At 44.5% G+C, this 16,556-nt stretch overlaps 1 protein-coding gene across 1 annotated transcript in view; it reads right to left on the bottom strand.

Moving 5' to 3' along the window:
• The window catches only part of LOC109986960 (diacylglycerol kinase beta), a 104,465-nt gene that overhangs the window by 46,654 nt on the left and 41,255 nt on the right, over positions 1–16,556 (bottom strand). The window contains exons 16-21 of the mRNA XM_065962181.1: positions 15,348–15,458; positions 15,194–15,267; positions 12,538–12,612; positions 9,690–9,775; positions 9,099–9,188; positions 5,353–5,513 (exon numbers count right to left, since the gene is read on the bottom strand). Coding sequence (XP_065818253.1) covers positions 5,353–5,513; positions 9,099–9,188; positions 9,690–9,775; positions 12,538–12,612; positions 15,194–15,267; positions 15,348–15,458 — 597 coding nt within the window. The remainder of the gene's footprint in view (positions 1–5,352; positions 5,514–9,098; positions 9,189–9,689; positions 9,776–12,537; positions 12,613–15,193; positions 15,268–15,347; positions 15,459–16,556) is intronic.

Here is a 16,556-nt window from a genome sequence, read left to right as displayed (position 1 = left end):
CTTTTAAAAAGATTTCTGACCACCGCTCTTGAGTTTTGTTTTCATGTTCTGTTGATATCACAAAGATGTGGAGCCAACTTTTCAGAGGCTATAGAGACTGCCCAGATGTGTGTGTTTGTGAGTCAACGTGTGTGACCATGTGTGCGATGTGTCGAGCACCCCCCCCCCCCCTTCTTTTAAGACTGGCCAGGTGTCACTCAGCACGGCCATTCATTACCGTGGTAACCTGGCCTGAACCTGGCAGCAGCTCACTTCCTGTCACTGATACTTCCTCTGACCTTCAGTGTGTGCCAGCGCTACTCCATCCCTACCTCACACACACACACACACACACACACACACACACACACACACATACACACACACACACACACACACACACACACACACACACACACACACGCGCACACACACACACACACACACACACACATATACACATACACACACACGCTCAGATCATTTTATGTGCTCACTCTCTCTTCCCGTGGCCTCGCCTGCTTTATGATGAACTCTACGGTTAAAATCTTTTTCCAGGATTGAGTTAGATTTATTTTGTCTCACATTTACAAAAAGTTTCAAAGCTGCAGCGCTGAGTGTCAGGGAGAAACAGAAGCTCGAGACCACTCTTCTTACATTTTTAAATCCCTGACAGATTGTGACGTTACTCTCAATACACTGAGCGTCCAAATGACCATGCGAGGATTGGACGTCTGATGCACCTGGACATTTCCTGCCGTCAATGTGAGCACCAAGAATGACTGCATGGATCTTTCTGAACGCACGCATCATCATATGCTAGTACGGCTCAGACTGTTCGTTTATTGGCGAGTTGAAGGACGATCATCTGATATGAGGAAACATAAAAATATGCTCTTAAACTGCTGTAATCCTATCTGTGCTGGGATTGACGAGTCCTGCAGAAACATCTTCAGTAAACAACATGAAGGCGCCCTGATGTGACCTCTGACAATGAGGTTCAACGAAGTAGCTCAGGTTTTCTGTGTCCATCAGAGTCTTCACCTCCAGCCTGATGGTGAAGTCAGGGATTGTGATCCACATTTGTAATCGGCCATTAACACCAGGAATCATTTTGCAGAACACACACACACACACACACACACACACACACACACACACACACACACACACACACACATCCATGTGTGTTTCAGTGCACGCACATGCATACACGTTTACACCACATTAAAGTGGAGCTCAGAGACGCGATGCAGAGGGATCAGCTTCCTCACTGCAACACGAGGTGGCATCTTTAATGGCTGCTGACATGCTGTGATTTCCTTCTCTCAGATTCCTCTCATGAGATTCTTTCCAGGCTGCAGGTCAAGTGAAAGCGCTTGAGCAACCGATGCTCGGCCATGATTATTTTTTTTAAAACACGCTGGGAGCTGCACTTTTCATCCAGGAGGCCGCTTTCTGCTGCGAGCGCTCTCTACGCATTGAAAAGACGCTGCAGCTCAGGAAAAAAGCGCTAGGTGGACACAGGGCCTGAAGCAGTACAAAACTTCAAAATAAAAGCCTAACAAGTTTTATTTTTAAATGCGAAATGAGAGAATTTCAAACATGCAATTAAAATTTTAATTTTTTCACAGCCCTAGTTACAGAAAACATTTATATGAATCTGATATATACCGGAAGAGTCCGATTATATCAGACTCACATATATCAGTCAGGCTCTATATATAGTCTGAGATTCAAACACTTTACAAACAATGAAGGAAATATTTGTGCTGCGCTTGTCAGAGCTGAAAACATGACAACAGACCGTTGTTATATGGAGCCACAAGCTGAAACACGAGGCAAAGGCTCCACACACATTCCTGTTTCTGTTCACTGCAGCCCCCACAGTGAGCCCACTGCTCTGTGCACCTTTCCACCAACAGTCACTCCTGCCAACAGCACAAAGCCGTAAACCTACTAAACCCTCATCTTACGTAAAGATGGTAAATATATTTTTAGGTATGCTTAATGCTATTTCTGAATTTAAGACATTTGCACTTAAAACAGTGATTTGGCCCCGAGGATTGTTAGAAATGTATCGTAGCTGAGATCCTGGAATATATTGAAAGAGTAGTTATATAACGCTCCCTCAGATTTACAGCTTTGACAGCCAACCACATGCTCCACACCATGTCATCCACGATTAAGTCAGCGAGATAAAGGACAGATGACTGTGGAAAAGCTTTCAGATTCGGCCTTGCCAGCCTCCCGTCTCCTTAGCAACTAGACCCCGAGTAGCGAGCTCTGTGATGGGATGGACGGAAACGCAAACCCTGTATGGTTAGTAAAGCAGATTTGAGGGTTAGTAATGACTGCATCATCGGTGTGTGAGTCACAGATCGGTTTGCTCAGGTGTCGTGTGCTCACAGATACTCGGCCATCTGTCACCGTGGCTCTCGCAGGCTTGCTGATCTGTCGCTTTATTTTATGGCCCTGATGCATTAGAGAGCCTGTTCAAAACAAACAAACGGGCAGTGTCACACCGACAGCCAGGGCCTGGTCGTCTAAAACACTTGATCTGGATCAGAGTGATCCGGTTTTGGGAACCCGCTTTTATGCTATCCAGGTCCAGCTAATCCAGCTCACGTTTATCCTGGTTTTCAAAGAAAACTGGACTGGATAAACCTGATGACACAATCAGGATTAAACAGGACCTGACACTACATTGTTTGTCCACAGAGGGCACCAAAATTAACACACACTGAAAGTAAAAATAGTCATGATCGTCATACTGTATAAAGGGGGTTAAACTGGGACAGACTGCCTGAGTGTCTACCGACCCACAAAATGTAAAATAAACCCATCCAGTCCTTAGTTTGTGGTCTGCTTAAGTCTTACAACACAGAGAAAAATGCTCTGTTTTTAATGTGCTCTCCTTGTGATGTCACAGTGAAAAAAAATACCCTCCCCTCCCCTGGTATCTCCACCCATGGACTCCTCCTCCAGCCTAGAACAAAACTTTTACACAGGTCCGCCATTTTTATTCTCGCTACAGAGGAGTGATGTCTACCGGGAAAACTCAGGGGGGCGGGGGTCATTGCATTAAAGAGACACACACACCAAAACGGAGCGTTCTGAGAGAGCTGGTTTATACAGGGTCACAAACCTCCTCTGGTGGGACTGTTTGAAAAGGTGGAGAAGGGGGATAATATGTCCTCTTTAAGAACCTGATGTTTTACATTTTTTCTAGACATTACTATATAATGCTTATCATTTTATGTTTGATGTGAAAGATGTTGATTGTTGTCTTTTTTTATGGCTGCATTCCTCACTTTGTGAGACAATAAGGTTAATGAAGCGTCTCCCAGAGTCAGCTCGACCAAAAAAAGCAAAGGTATTAAAAATAGAAGAGTGTTTTCTTGTCCTATAAATCCTGTACATCTATTATTGCACCTGAGGTTATTGCACACAGATTTAATAAGCCTATAGATGAGTTATACTCTGACCATGTACGCAGGCCTCAGCAGGAGTTCAGTTGTGTAACATCGCTGTGGTTCTTCTTCTTGCAGCCAAACCCCCCCCCCCCCCATCTACCTGTGCACATATGTCCTCTCCACGCTTATGTCACCGCCGTGTATTTATAGTCGCGTGTACTGTACCTTCATAACCAGGGAGTGTGAATGTTATTTTTATTTGCCAACCTAATGGGGTCTGAATGTTACAGGAGGAGAAAAAAACACAACAAAAAGACGTCAGATGGTGCTGACTTTAGTGGCCGTGGAGATGAGTCAGCACAAAGTTTGGCAGAACAACAAGCCGAGCGGTCTGCCTTCCACCGCTACACTGAAATGTTCACTGTGTTTGTCATAACAGCTTTGGTGTGATGGTAATAATGTGCTATGCTGGTGCACAAGTGAAGGACTGACCATTTGCATGTGGGGGAAATGTAGCTTAGCAACTATAAGGAAGCCCGTAGATCGCAGAATCATTAAGGTCCTGTGTCTATGTTTTTTTAGCGATGGTAGTGCCAAGCAGCTCAGAGTACTTCCCTCACACACCCAATCAAAATCAAGGAGGGGCGGGACCTCTGGAAAATTACACGTCTTTTCAACGGTACATCCTAAAGGTCGAACCCTGCTGCCTATGTCAGGACACGATTCCTTTACATGGTTTTCATGTTCTCTTGGGGAAGTTTCCTTTAGTAGAAGCAAAAATTCTGCATACGGAGAATTCTAAAACTTGAGTCACTACTAAGGGAAGCAGAAGTTCGGCAGGCCAACTTTTTGTCACCTAGCAACAGTCAGAGTCCGGTAGTCTGTCTGTAGCCAGCACAGACACAGACCCTAAAGCAGCAAGAGGAGTGTTCGTTTTGTGTGGATCTGGCGCCCTCTGTGGACAAACGTGGTACTCCTGGTGTTGATTTGTATTTGTTTTGAATAAATAAAACTTGTGGTCTTGCTTGTTAACGTAAGCATCAGTATTAAAACGAGACAAAACGATAAAAATAAATGTTAAATGATACGATGAACTGATTCAATGCACAGGTTTATGGTTCAACTGTAGCCTCAGTTTTCTTCTCTTAAACCTAACATTAGAACAGGAAGGGTACGATCTATTAAGTGTTTCCAGAAAGAGACTCCACGAGTCGCTGACCTGCAGGGCAGAGTCGTCTTCTTTTTGACTACACTGAAGCTAAACCAGCAGAGCGGCACTGTGACCACTTCACACAGGCCGTGATTGTCACCTCTGTGTAAATGTCCCTGAGCCTTCAAACGAGCGTCTCCATCAGGATGAGATAAACAGGTTGCCAGGCAACTGGAAACCTGGCAGCATGCTACTCTCCTCCAATTAAAAGACGAAACCCGGCCCGAGAGGGAGCACAAACTCACTGATGAATCTGCTAATTGCTCAAGTCCACAAAGACCAGATAATCTCTGTCACCGTGCTATCATTGTTGCAACTAAAGTGTTTGTCAGTCACACAGTTTGAGGGTGGTTGGTTTTTTAATCTGAGATACTTCACTTATCACCAATACATCTGATGATTTAATGTATGCTTTATCTGTGCTCTCAAACCTATTTAATGTATGCTTTATCTGTGCTCTCAAACCTCTTTATGTTCAGAGTTCAGATCACAGACTGTGTATACAAATGGACAGCGTGTCTCAGCCTCTCCAGTAGAACCGGATCTGCGCAGTAGAGATCGGTTTAAAGAGTGCGTTTAAACCAGACCAAAATTTTATTTCAGATTATGAAACACAATATTTAACTGAATAAGTCCTCTTTATTTAAATATAACCCGGCCTCTGTGGTGTATTATTTGATGGTTATTTGATAGAGGTGTGTATCTAACATTTTAAGCCAGATAGTAAAGTGATGATGGTAGTCCTACCACTCCGATGGAGAAGTAGTTGTTGACGATGCTGTAGGGGACGGGGTCTCCCTTCTCCTCCTTGTCATCAGGGACGATGTCGATGTTCCAGCGGTCCAGAGCCACCTCCGTGCTGTGCTCGATGTCCCGGAGGAACTTCAGCAAGCTGCCGCCCTCATAACCTGCAGAGAACAGCCAACCAGAGAGAGAGAGGGGGGGGGGGGGGGGGGGGGGGCAAGTGGTTAATAAAAACAACAGATATGATACATAATTTGTGTTCAGAAGTGTAACCCTGTCCTGTTTTCAGATGAAGTGTGGCTGCATGTTTTGGTATTGACCAACAAGATCAATAAGATTTTACGTCATTAGAATTTGCGACAGCGAATGGGGCCAAAGACCGACTGACAAGGTTCAGTAATATGATGGATTTAACACAAGTCTGACTCTGCTGGCGTCGACAGAGCGTTGTAGAGACTAGTTTTGGTGTCAGATGGATTTATTGATTTTGGTATCAAACCTGAGACGTGACTCGGGTTAGACGACTTCCTATAGCCGCTAAAGTTGCTAAACATGAGACAATGATGACACCGCTAACTATACAGGCTGAAACAGCTTTTAACGCTACGTCTCCGTCCTCTTCCTCGTAGCGTCACCCATTGTATCAAACAGAACAGAGGCGGGCTAACTGTCTCGTGGCGTAAAGTTGTACGCACCCTGCGGCCTGCTGCCAAACCTGCATAGTGCTGTAAGCAGACGACCGGCGCTCTGCAGACACGGGAGAGTAGCTATCCTGTTGGTTAAGAGCTGTTGCCCCTTCATATCGACTTTGAAACGGATATTTTTAAGGTGGAAAAGTTATTTTTTTGTTGCTTTAAAGCGAGATTACTTAAGGGCGGAGAAAGCAGTCAAAGCCACTGACTTTTTTGCAGCATACATGCATAGATGTTATTGACCTCAGCTCTTTGTAAGGGCAATTTTTGAATCAATTTTGTACCAATTTCCTGAACAAAGATTCAAAGAAAAAGAATACTTCAGTTTAGTTTAGTGAAATAGTTTAAAGGCTGAACGTCGCCTGAGGATTTATGAGTTTTTTAAGCGTTTAAAATGATATTTGGATGCGTTGAGTCTACCTTGGTGGTTATTCACGTGCAGCAGCTTCAGAGTAAACCTTTCCAAGTTTAATATTTCAGCCAATCCAAATTCACACCCTCGCACATAACTGGTGAAACTGTGAATTATACGGCTTCTACCACGAGACACAATGGCACTGATTAGGCTGCCACTTCACAGACGCCGCCGCCCTCACCACCTCCGAACCTGCCTGACAGCGCCCCAGGGAGCCCTCTGTTTTACTCTGCAGCTGAGAGTCGGGCTCCTTAATGGAGATCAGAGGCGGAAGTGTGTTCAGGGGTGTCACGAGGGCGTGAGGCTTTAATGTCACGCTGGGAGCATCACGTGTGAAATATGAAGAATGTGTTACTACAGCGGCTTGAGATGGAACAATTTCCTCTTCAATTAAAAACAATTGTTGCTTTCCCATCAGATCCCTCGATATCCTGTGCACACATATATAATCTGTGTAGCACCCACTGAAGAGCTCTCGGATATTTTCTGTCTCAAATCTACACATGACAACAAAAGAAATCATGCGAGCGGTCCTCACAGTCATTAACTCAAACACATGAACTCCTTTGTGGGCAGGCTAACATGTCTGCAGCCGTGACAGCATGACACGGTGACACTTTATGAAGCCAGGAAACTCAACTCATTCAGGGTTTTTTCTGGCCGAGACGGTCAGCGGAGTTTCTAACAAACAACGAGCAGCCACACATACAGATATAATAGAGATACTTAATCATAAAATGGTTTAAGATACAAAATGACAAAAAATGAAACAGTAAATCTTTCAGAAAGATCATTTATAAACATAAATCTATCAGGTATACATCTAGAGCCAGACGTGTCATTGAACATCCTTTTAAAATCGTCCAATCAGAGCAGCTCTTTGAGTCTCAGCCCTTTTTGTAACTGGTTCAAAGTTAAGGGAGGAGCAAACTTAAACGTCTTTTCACCCTAGTTCAGTTCTGAGTTTTGGAACAGACAGTAAGAAGATGATCCTGTACTCGTCTGACTGATGGAGGTCAAACATATGTTGGCGTAATCCCAGGATGAGTCTGCAGAGGGCGCTAAATTGCAAATCACGCTATAGTTCCCCGATATGAAACCAAGAATTTCACCAGACGGCCTCAAGTCTCTACGTAAACTGTTGAAATCTCTTACATAGACTCTCTTCTCCCAGAGCTGGAGAGCAGCCCTCCCCTGGCAGCCCTGCAGTGTTCGGACCCACTCTGGAACGCTTCCAGAGCCAAGGGGGCCAATCAGAAGAAAGTGGGCACTTGGGGAGGCGGGCCTTAAAGAGACAGTAGCTGTTTCAGGCAGAGGCTGAGATGAGGGTTTGTACTGACCTCAGGATCAGATAAATGAGATCATGTAAAGCTGCTCTAAAGGTTTCACAGACTGACGACATGAAAGGAGAATGAGGAGGAGATCTTTAATCACATGTTCAAATTCAACACTCTCATTCTTTGAACAATTTAAACCGATGATCTCAGACCACCTGAGGATTGTTCTCTCAGTTACAGTTTACAGTCAGTGGTTCATTTCTGCAACAGTTGATCGAATGGCGCCCCACGGCCCCCTCACGCCAAACCCCTTCATAAGCTCGTGTTAGTGCTCTGCAGGTCCTCCGAGCAGCAACAATCCAGCAGTCATCACCAGCCCGGCTAATTACTGGCAGAAAGTTGTGTAACAAATCAATGGCTGGCAGAGGACTGTCAGCACGAGTGCTCAGCATATTAACAGATCTTAATTCGACACCTAAGAGCTCCCACTTCCAGTTTGCCATCTTTAATTTCCTGAATCACATTCACACACATGCTCGTCTGATTTATTAAACACCTGAGAGCCTTCCTGAAAACTACGCTCATTCTTTAAGAGCTCAAATGAACGCTAACAGTATCTCAAGCCTGTTCAGTTTTTAAGCTTCCTGCTGAACATCTGCAGATGATCTCACTTTTTTCCACTGGCAGGAAGACGACTAAACATATAAAGGTAATAGTTCCTCGACCTCATGATCGGGTGTTCAAGGTTAATGCCCCCTCTTCTTTATTTGAACCCCTTCAGGTCTGTGTTTACTTTGTTTTTACTAACTCTATGTCTCTTTATGGTTGAAACACATCATCTTATGAAACTGATCCTCACAGATTTCTCCAGTTAGCACTGTATCAAACTTTGGATTAGAGAGTAATCTCTACATCAGCTGCAAGTTTTTGTCACATTTGCTTAAAACTCAGTCTGCCACATTTGGTAATTTTGTAAACTTTACAAAATCTTGGGCACATTTGGCTAAGTGATTAGTCCATGCACACCATGTACAGAGGCTGATGTCTTCAAAGCGGGCGGACCAGGTTTGAAATCCAGCCTGTGGCTCCTTTCCAGCATGTCATTCCCCTCTCTCTCTCTGAGGTCCGACTCTATGGGTGATCAGGTCCATCTGTTCTATTGATCGATGTTTTACTGAGCCAATTGTGGTTCCTGGTCATAGCAGGATTTTATAAATGTCCGTCCATGAACTAGCAGTTTGTTCCTGTTTTTGGTGTATGTACAGTATGTTGTGTGTTGTTGATGTAAAGCACTTTGGGTCCTTTGTCTGTGAATTGTGCTTTCTAAATAAACTTCACTTATATACAGATAATCGAGTGTCTCACCTCCTCCCCAGCGTAAGCAGCGAGCGAGGTCGTTCCCTGTGCCCAGAGGGAGAATGGCCACCGGAGGATGCTTGGCAAAGTTAGCTTTATCTGCACGGACAAAGACAAACAAACCAACCTTTAATATACTTACAGTAGAAGAACAATGATTGAGATAGCTACAGTATTTCCTGCCAGATATAAAAAAGAATGAAAAGACAACTCAGGTTTAATACAATTTCTGCAGCTTCTGTCTTTGTGTGCTGATTGGTTCAAAGATGACAACAAGTGCTCAATTCTGCAAAATTAAGAGGCTGATTCAAGAAAGGATTGGGCGTCAAACCTGTGCAGAGGAGCCATTATGCCATCATTTGCGCAGTTAGAGTCAGCAAAATCAATACGACTTCCGGGTATTTTTGGCAAACTGAGGATCTCACATTTGTTCACAAATGGACCAATCAGTACAAATTACATGGTGTGGAAGAAGGTTTAGAAAACAGCCTCTGACTGCGACTGATCGTTACCCACCCTGACCAACAAAATGTTTTAAAGAGCTGTAGAAAGCTGTGACTTTAGCTGATTTTTGTGTGAGACGTTAAATAACCTGTGTACCTATACAGTCCAGGATCCAGCCTACTGTGCCGTCTCCTCCACAGGCGAGCACCCGGAAATCAGGGACGTCGTGGAAGAAGTTGAGCCTATGAAAGGACAGAAGATGGAGGAGGTGTAACGGACATATGAAGACTTTTAATCTTTCTCTGGACAAGTCTCCTCAAAGTGTTTTAAAAGTGATGAATCTGTTAACTGTTGTTTTCTAACGGGGGGGGGGGGGGGGGTATCTCCTGAGCTCTAAATTATTGAATAAGATGAACAGAAGCGCTGACGGGCAGAAAGACAGGAAAGATACAGACAGAGAGAGATTGATCACTGTGCGTCCTCTCCAGCTGTGTTCACCCCCCCAACCCCCGCCGGCCACCCGGCCTCCCTGGAAACCGTCGTCACAGAGCGGTCACAGAGAGCGCGCCCTTCAAAGAGACCTTTAATGTGTGTTGGGACAAAGGTGTCGACGGAAGCTTTCATCTCTGTCCGTCAGGAGGACAGCTGCATGTGGAGCACAGACCCCCTTCACACCGAGCACCTGGCCCCTGCACAGTGATCCCCCACAGACCCCCTAAACCGCATCTTTAAATCAATAAAATGACAGTTTTACAGTAACTCCGGGTCACTTCCGGCATTTGGTACATTCCCTTTCCCTCAAGAGTCTGTTGTTTTGTAAATTTGTTTTGCACTTCCCAGTCACCGTGAAAAAGTATTGAAAGGCCTCGGGTCATGTTTCAACTTATGTTTTGTTGTAAAATGACGCCCCTTCATGTGTTTGAATATGAAACAAGTCAACAGCGTCTCCTTAAGTTAAATCTGCTTTATAGCCCTTTAGGCTTTTTAATGCTGTATATCTGCTGTTAATCCTTCAGTAATGATGAGCTTTAACAGTTTTAACAGAGATCATTTTAAGAGCTTTACAATCAGAGGTCACAGATTTTTAAACTGCCTTATTAGCTCCATGATCACACACCCTGATCAGGGTTCAGGTCTCAGGTCTCAGGTTTCAGAGGAAGTTCAAATATTTCCCACTTTCTCCAACATAAACTCAGCAGCTTCTGCTCTGATGTGACGATCCTGTCAGTGCTACCTCAGATGAAAGTCAGTGGTGGATTACAGTATTTCTGCTGCAGGTAACATGGTGCAGAAAAGTCCCCTCTAATGGGCATGCAGAGTAACTACACCAACATGCACTCTCCTTAGGAGGGGGGGGGGGGGGGGGGGTGGTATTTCGTCTACATGGAGCTGTTTATCACATCCAGTCAAAACCTTTCCATGTCGATATAAAATATGAATAAAGGTGAGTGATTGTGACTGCTCGAGGTCATTCTTTATGTATGAAAGCGGAGGAGAGGACATCAACACGGAGCTGAGAGGTTTACACTCACAGACGGGCTGAGAAAATAATGTGAATGTAATGAGTGAAAGTAGAGAAATTAACAGAAACAAATGAGTGAGAGCCAGCTGCAGCATCTGAGCTGCTGAGCCTGTTGCTAAGGACAGCATGGTAACAGTAAGCGTTCAGCTGAGTGGAGGTTAGCCCTCGAAGGACAGCAGACCTCCATTCACCCTGTGTTTATCTCTGTGGCACTGTTTGGAGGTATCATGCTGCGGGGCCTCTCAGCTCTGCACAGTATTGCATCACCTCATTAAGAGTGTGTCAGCCGGCCGAGATCCCAGTTCAACATTTAACACCTTACTTACATACAGACGATTGTGTTCATTCCCCGACCATTTTGAAATCAGATTACTGTACAGTAAATAAAGGTTTTAACTATGTAGATACATGGTGAGGAGAGGAGAGGAGAGGAGATGACATGAGAGGATGTGAGAGGAGAGGAGAGAAAAGGAGAGGGGGGAGAGGAGAGGAGAGGAGAGGAGAGGAGAGGAGAGGAGGGGGGATGTTAGGCTTTTATTTTGAATGTTTGTACTGCCTTAAGCTGAGAGTACTTTACTTGCAGTGTGCTTTTATATTGAAATACAGTACGGCCCTTCCTGTAGAGTGAAGGTTAGGACATGAAGTTAAGCCCAGAAACAGGAAGTGGTTAGGGATCCCAAACTGAGGTCAAACAGCTCAAATATGCTGATTTAACAAAAGTTTGTCAAGTCGCATCATTAAACTAAAACATGATTAAACTGTAAACTGAAAGTCTTATCCAGCTTCACATCAGAGTTACAGTGTTGGTGTTTGACGCGGCGTGTATCATCTCCCCTCAGACCCGAGTGCGTCATCGGGTTACTTTTCCTACAATGGGCTCTCGAGGCCAGCCGCTCCGCTAGTCGTGATTGAGCGATAGAGAGAGAGTGCGAGAGACATGAGTGGACAAGGGCAGGAGAGACAGAGAGAGAGAGAGAGAGAGAGAGAGAGAGAGACAGAGAGAGAGAGAGGAACATAAATGGAAGTGAAAGGACGGCGAGGGGAGCGCTTCACCTTCAAGGTAAAGCATTTACAGCCACTGTGCTGCGTGCGGCAGTTTTTCTTCCCTGAATGGACAAAAAGGCGAAACAGCATTCATTCCAGAGTACAGGCTGTGCTCCGCTCTGACGTATCCCTGAGTGTGTGTGTGTGTGTGTCTCAGGAGGTCAAATGCACAGTACAGCAGTAATGCAGCGCTCCCCTTCAGCGACCTCCACAGCAGGTTAGATCGACATGACGGAGAGAAACTCTGTTTTATATTCATGATGCAAAAAAAACAGAGGGATGAAAACTGATCGGATATGCATTTAGAAAAACGTCAACAAAAGAAACTCAACACCATGGGTTATGAGGAAACATCAGCGTGCCATCCTAAAACATAAACGTGTCCGCTCTTTGTGTCAATCTTTGTGTCACTGATAAAGAGATAGAAGCAGCACTCACCCCATCATTGGTCCCCCTTGCTCCAAACTGTACACCTGTCTGGGGTTAAGCAGGTACCTGAACTTCCTCAGCACCCTAAGAAGAGACACACAGACAGAGCAGAGGAGACTTAACTCAAACTGTCTACAGACATCATAGATCAGCACAAACAACATGATGTACCATCCTGCAGGTAAACCTTCAGGATCCAGCTGAGCCTCAGTCGGAGTATTTCATTCAGAGGAGGGAAGTGCGGCACAAAGAATCCGTTCTGAACTAAGGTGCAGTTTTCAGGTAGATGTACTCGACTTGCTTTTTGGCGACTTTGCACTTTTCTCCCTATATTTTGTATGTAAGACTTTTTGGTGCACTTTGGCGCTGACTGATGGTCTCTGAGTCCACCATCGTAAATCACACCGTGACAGCGTGCATTTGTTGACAAACAAGGGAAAGACGCTATGAGAAGCGATACACACTCATGTGGACTGACGAGGTTCTGAAATATTAATGAGCAAACATGACTCTAAAATATCGAAATTGTCTACAAAGGGAGGTCGAAGTGTTCACGTGTACAAAGGTAAATGAGGGACTAATGCTTTTTAGCCCGTGTTTATTCATACAATACCTTACAAACACCAGGCAACTCAAAGTGTTCACACAGACAACAAAACATTTCAAACATTTCACTATTTCTGGTTATTTCTGGTTTATTTGATGGGGACAGATACAATATAAAATGCAAATATCAGAGTGTTTATAGCGGCTGCTACTTTGCAACACTCGTCCCTAGAATAAAAGATAAAAACAGTCAAAAAGAAAGAGAGAGAGAGAGAGAGAGAGAGAGAGAGAGAGAGAGAGAGAGAGAGAGAGAGAGAGAGAGAGAGAGAGAGAGAGTAACTGGGTACAGAGACTCACTATTAGCTGGGACCGAGCAACAAAGATTTAAACAGGAGTACAAGTCTGCTGCTGAACTAACCAGGATCTGGTGACTCTCTTAGTGGTGAAGTTCGCAGTTTCAGGTGACAGAGAGTTTGAGGATTTGACTCCTTTCACAGAAAGATAGGTTTTGACAAAATGAAACTTTACAGTCGACACTTGAAGCGTCTCTGCTGCAGCCCTGTATTCTCTGAGTGAGTCTGCAGAGAGGCTGAGGAGTTTCAACATTTAAACAAGTGTCACATGATGGAAGTCGATCAAACTGGTAAAACTTGAAATCTTGTATTTACTTCAACTGCGGCCGTGGTGATGATTACATGTGTGTGCATAGAAGAAATACACAGTCTCTGCAGGATGCATCCACACAAACCAGACGTGTGTGCATGATCAAACATGAAAGTACATAAACACGTGCACATGCAGACATGAAATATAACAACACAATAAGTTGTGTTAACTTTAGAGATCCATGTGAAGGTCAGGAGCTGATTGAACTTCTGCTCAGCTTGCTGCAGTCATAAACATGTTGCGTTCACACAGACAGAAATAGCAACACAGCCGCAGCAGCCTCTGGTTTCCTGTTCACAACGATCTTTGTTCTGATCATGTCTATTAATAGAGAATCATTTCCTTTCTAATGGTAATGATGAGGGTTGCCATGGTAAAGCAATCACAGAGTAGGACTGGCCTCTGGTAAGACAAAAGGCAACAAGAACGTTTATTTACAGCTCTTACGGCTTCATGAATCTATCTTTATTTCAACACACTTTACAAAGAGCAGGTAGAAGAGAGTACTCAGGGTTATATCATCTACAAAGGCCCAACGTTAATCCATCAGGAGCAGTGAGCAACATGAAGCAAAGTTACAGTGGAGGAGAAGAACTTCTTTTAAGAGGCAGAAACCTCGAGCAGTTTCCAGACTCATGATGAACAGCCGTCTGCTGCGACTGTGTTGGGGTTTAGAAGGCGACGCAGGAAGCAGGAGACAAACAGAAATTGAGGTCGTTCAGAGCGGCAGGGAGGTGCAGATACAGTACGACGCTGCCCTCTGTGGCAGAAATCACTCTCCTGAAATGTGCTGTGATTTTCAAATAACGGCTGAAAATTATTTTAATGATCGTGGAATTGAACAAAACTTTATTCTGGGCCTTTGAGGGGACTGATTACAGGAACGGATTGAGTTCTGTACAACTCAAGGAGCGGTGGGTACTGTGCTTTGTGTTATTCAAGAAGAAGCAGATCATCCCAAGGGGAGTTCATGGGGCCTTTGCTGCGAGCCATCAGGTCCCTGTGTGATCCACTGCACAACGTCAGACACGTTCCACGTTTTGAGTATCTCTGGGTCTTGTTCACAAGTCAGGGTAAGTTGAACAGTGAGATTGACAGACGGATTGGTGCAGAGAACGTGCCGGACTGCCGTGGTGACGGTTTTTAGACGCTCGATCTATGTCCCAGCCCTCACCTGTGGTCATGAGCTTTGGGTAGTGACCAAAAGAATGAGATCACACGAAGCGGCCTCGAATAAGTGAAAGAAAATGGATGGACAAACTGTATATGTCATACAAATAAATGATATTAAATTCTATTTTTTTCCCCTTTTATCAAATCGCCTTTTCTTATGTATTTCATGTTTGAAATGTAAAAGTGGATAGAGAGAGAGAGAGAGAGGGAGAGAGAGAGAGAGAGAGAGAGAGAGAGACATCAGACCCCAGCAGGAGGTCTGTGAGTGACAGGAACTCACCTCTCCCCCTGTCTCCCTCCACTCTTTGGGTTGACCAGAACCAGGAGCGGGTGAGATCCTGGGAGAGGAGTGATCTGCAGACAGGGAAGTGAATCTTGTTGTCATATCAATAACATACAGAACATAGAGCATCAGAAGGCCTATAATCGTGTACCTGCAGTGCTTGTCCATCTCCAGGGGAGAATTTAAAGGTCTGGTTGATGTCGTCTGGGCTGGTGCTGGGCGGAGACTCCCCCTCTCCTCGTTTAACCACAGAGTGACGGTCCTGTGGAAGAAAAGAAAGATTTTAACTCTACAACAGGATACAAAAGATGAAGACCTCTACACACAAACATCATGATTAATAAAAGTATGTGTCTGTAAACCAGCGTGCACTCCTCCTTTATAAGTTACAATCATCTCTAAATATTCTGCAGACTTTTAACCCTACATCGATTTATTACAACAGCATGAAAAAAAAACAAGACCGCTGCACAGATATCAGGATTGATAAAACTAAAAACCTGTTCACTTGCAGGAAATTTCTCTTTAAAGGAGTAATCTGTAACTCTGGCACCTAGTGTTTAAAATGGGTACTGCAGTCTAAATTCTAAACATTGTAGAGAGCTGTGGGTACAATCACTTCTATCTGAACCAGTTCTCTCGCCCGCTTCCATCGCTGCAACACCTGTTGGTTTGACCTGATAACTGCTCTCATATCTGGCAAACCGAGGGGCGTCCAAAACGGCCGTGTGGGGATGCCTTAAAACCGCCTACCTTCTCTGGTCCAAACAAATCCAGAGCATTCAGGACCAGAATCTATACTTAGACTGGTGACTCTTCAGGCCTGGTCTAAAAACAATAACAAGATCAAACTGATAAACTCTGTTGTATCGGGCATCTCTATTCTTCTTTCAGTGGTGATAGTTTTTAACCAGTTGGCTCGCCTTTCCTGGAGCAGCGCTTTAGAGGTAAAAAGGGTGGGAAGAAACACCCCAGTAACCCCTGAAAAACATCCCCTATAGAGGTAAACATGTGGGTCATCTTATCATCAGCCTCCTGCTGGACGGAGCTGGCTTTATTTGTAATCCGCTGCCTTCCACAGATTTCCCCGAACAAGTCAGAGCACACACCTGCATCAATTTCACACTTACTCATGATTCTATTTCCTGGTCTGACTTCTCAATTTTCCTCACAAATACTTCACTGACAAGCTGATTTATATGCATGCTGTCTGTGTCCTCAGCTCAGGGACCATGCACCTGCAGAATGTTTCAAGCTTTTTTGTCATTTAAGAAGCAAAATGCTCAATTATGAGCAGGTGCATTCTTTTTCATTCATGATATATATTTAAGTGCATATGTTTCTTCTCTTGCATCCCGCT

The sequence above is a fragment of the Labrus bergylta genome, chromosome 13, assembly GCF_963930695.1.
Source record: "Labrus bergylta chromosome 13, fLabBer1.1, whole genome shotgun sequence".
NCBI lineage: Eukaryota > Metazoa > Chordata > Actinopteri > Labriformes > Labridae > Labrus > Labrus bergylta.
The sequence above is the reverse complement of the archived record's forward strand: the minus strand, read 5'-3'. Positions and strand labels throughout refer to the sequence as shown.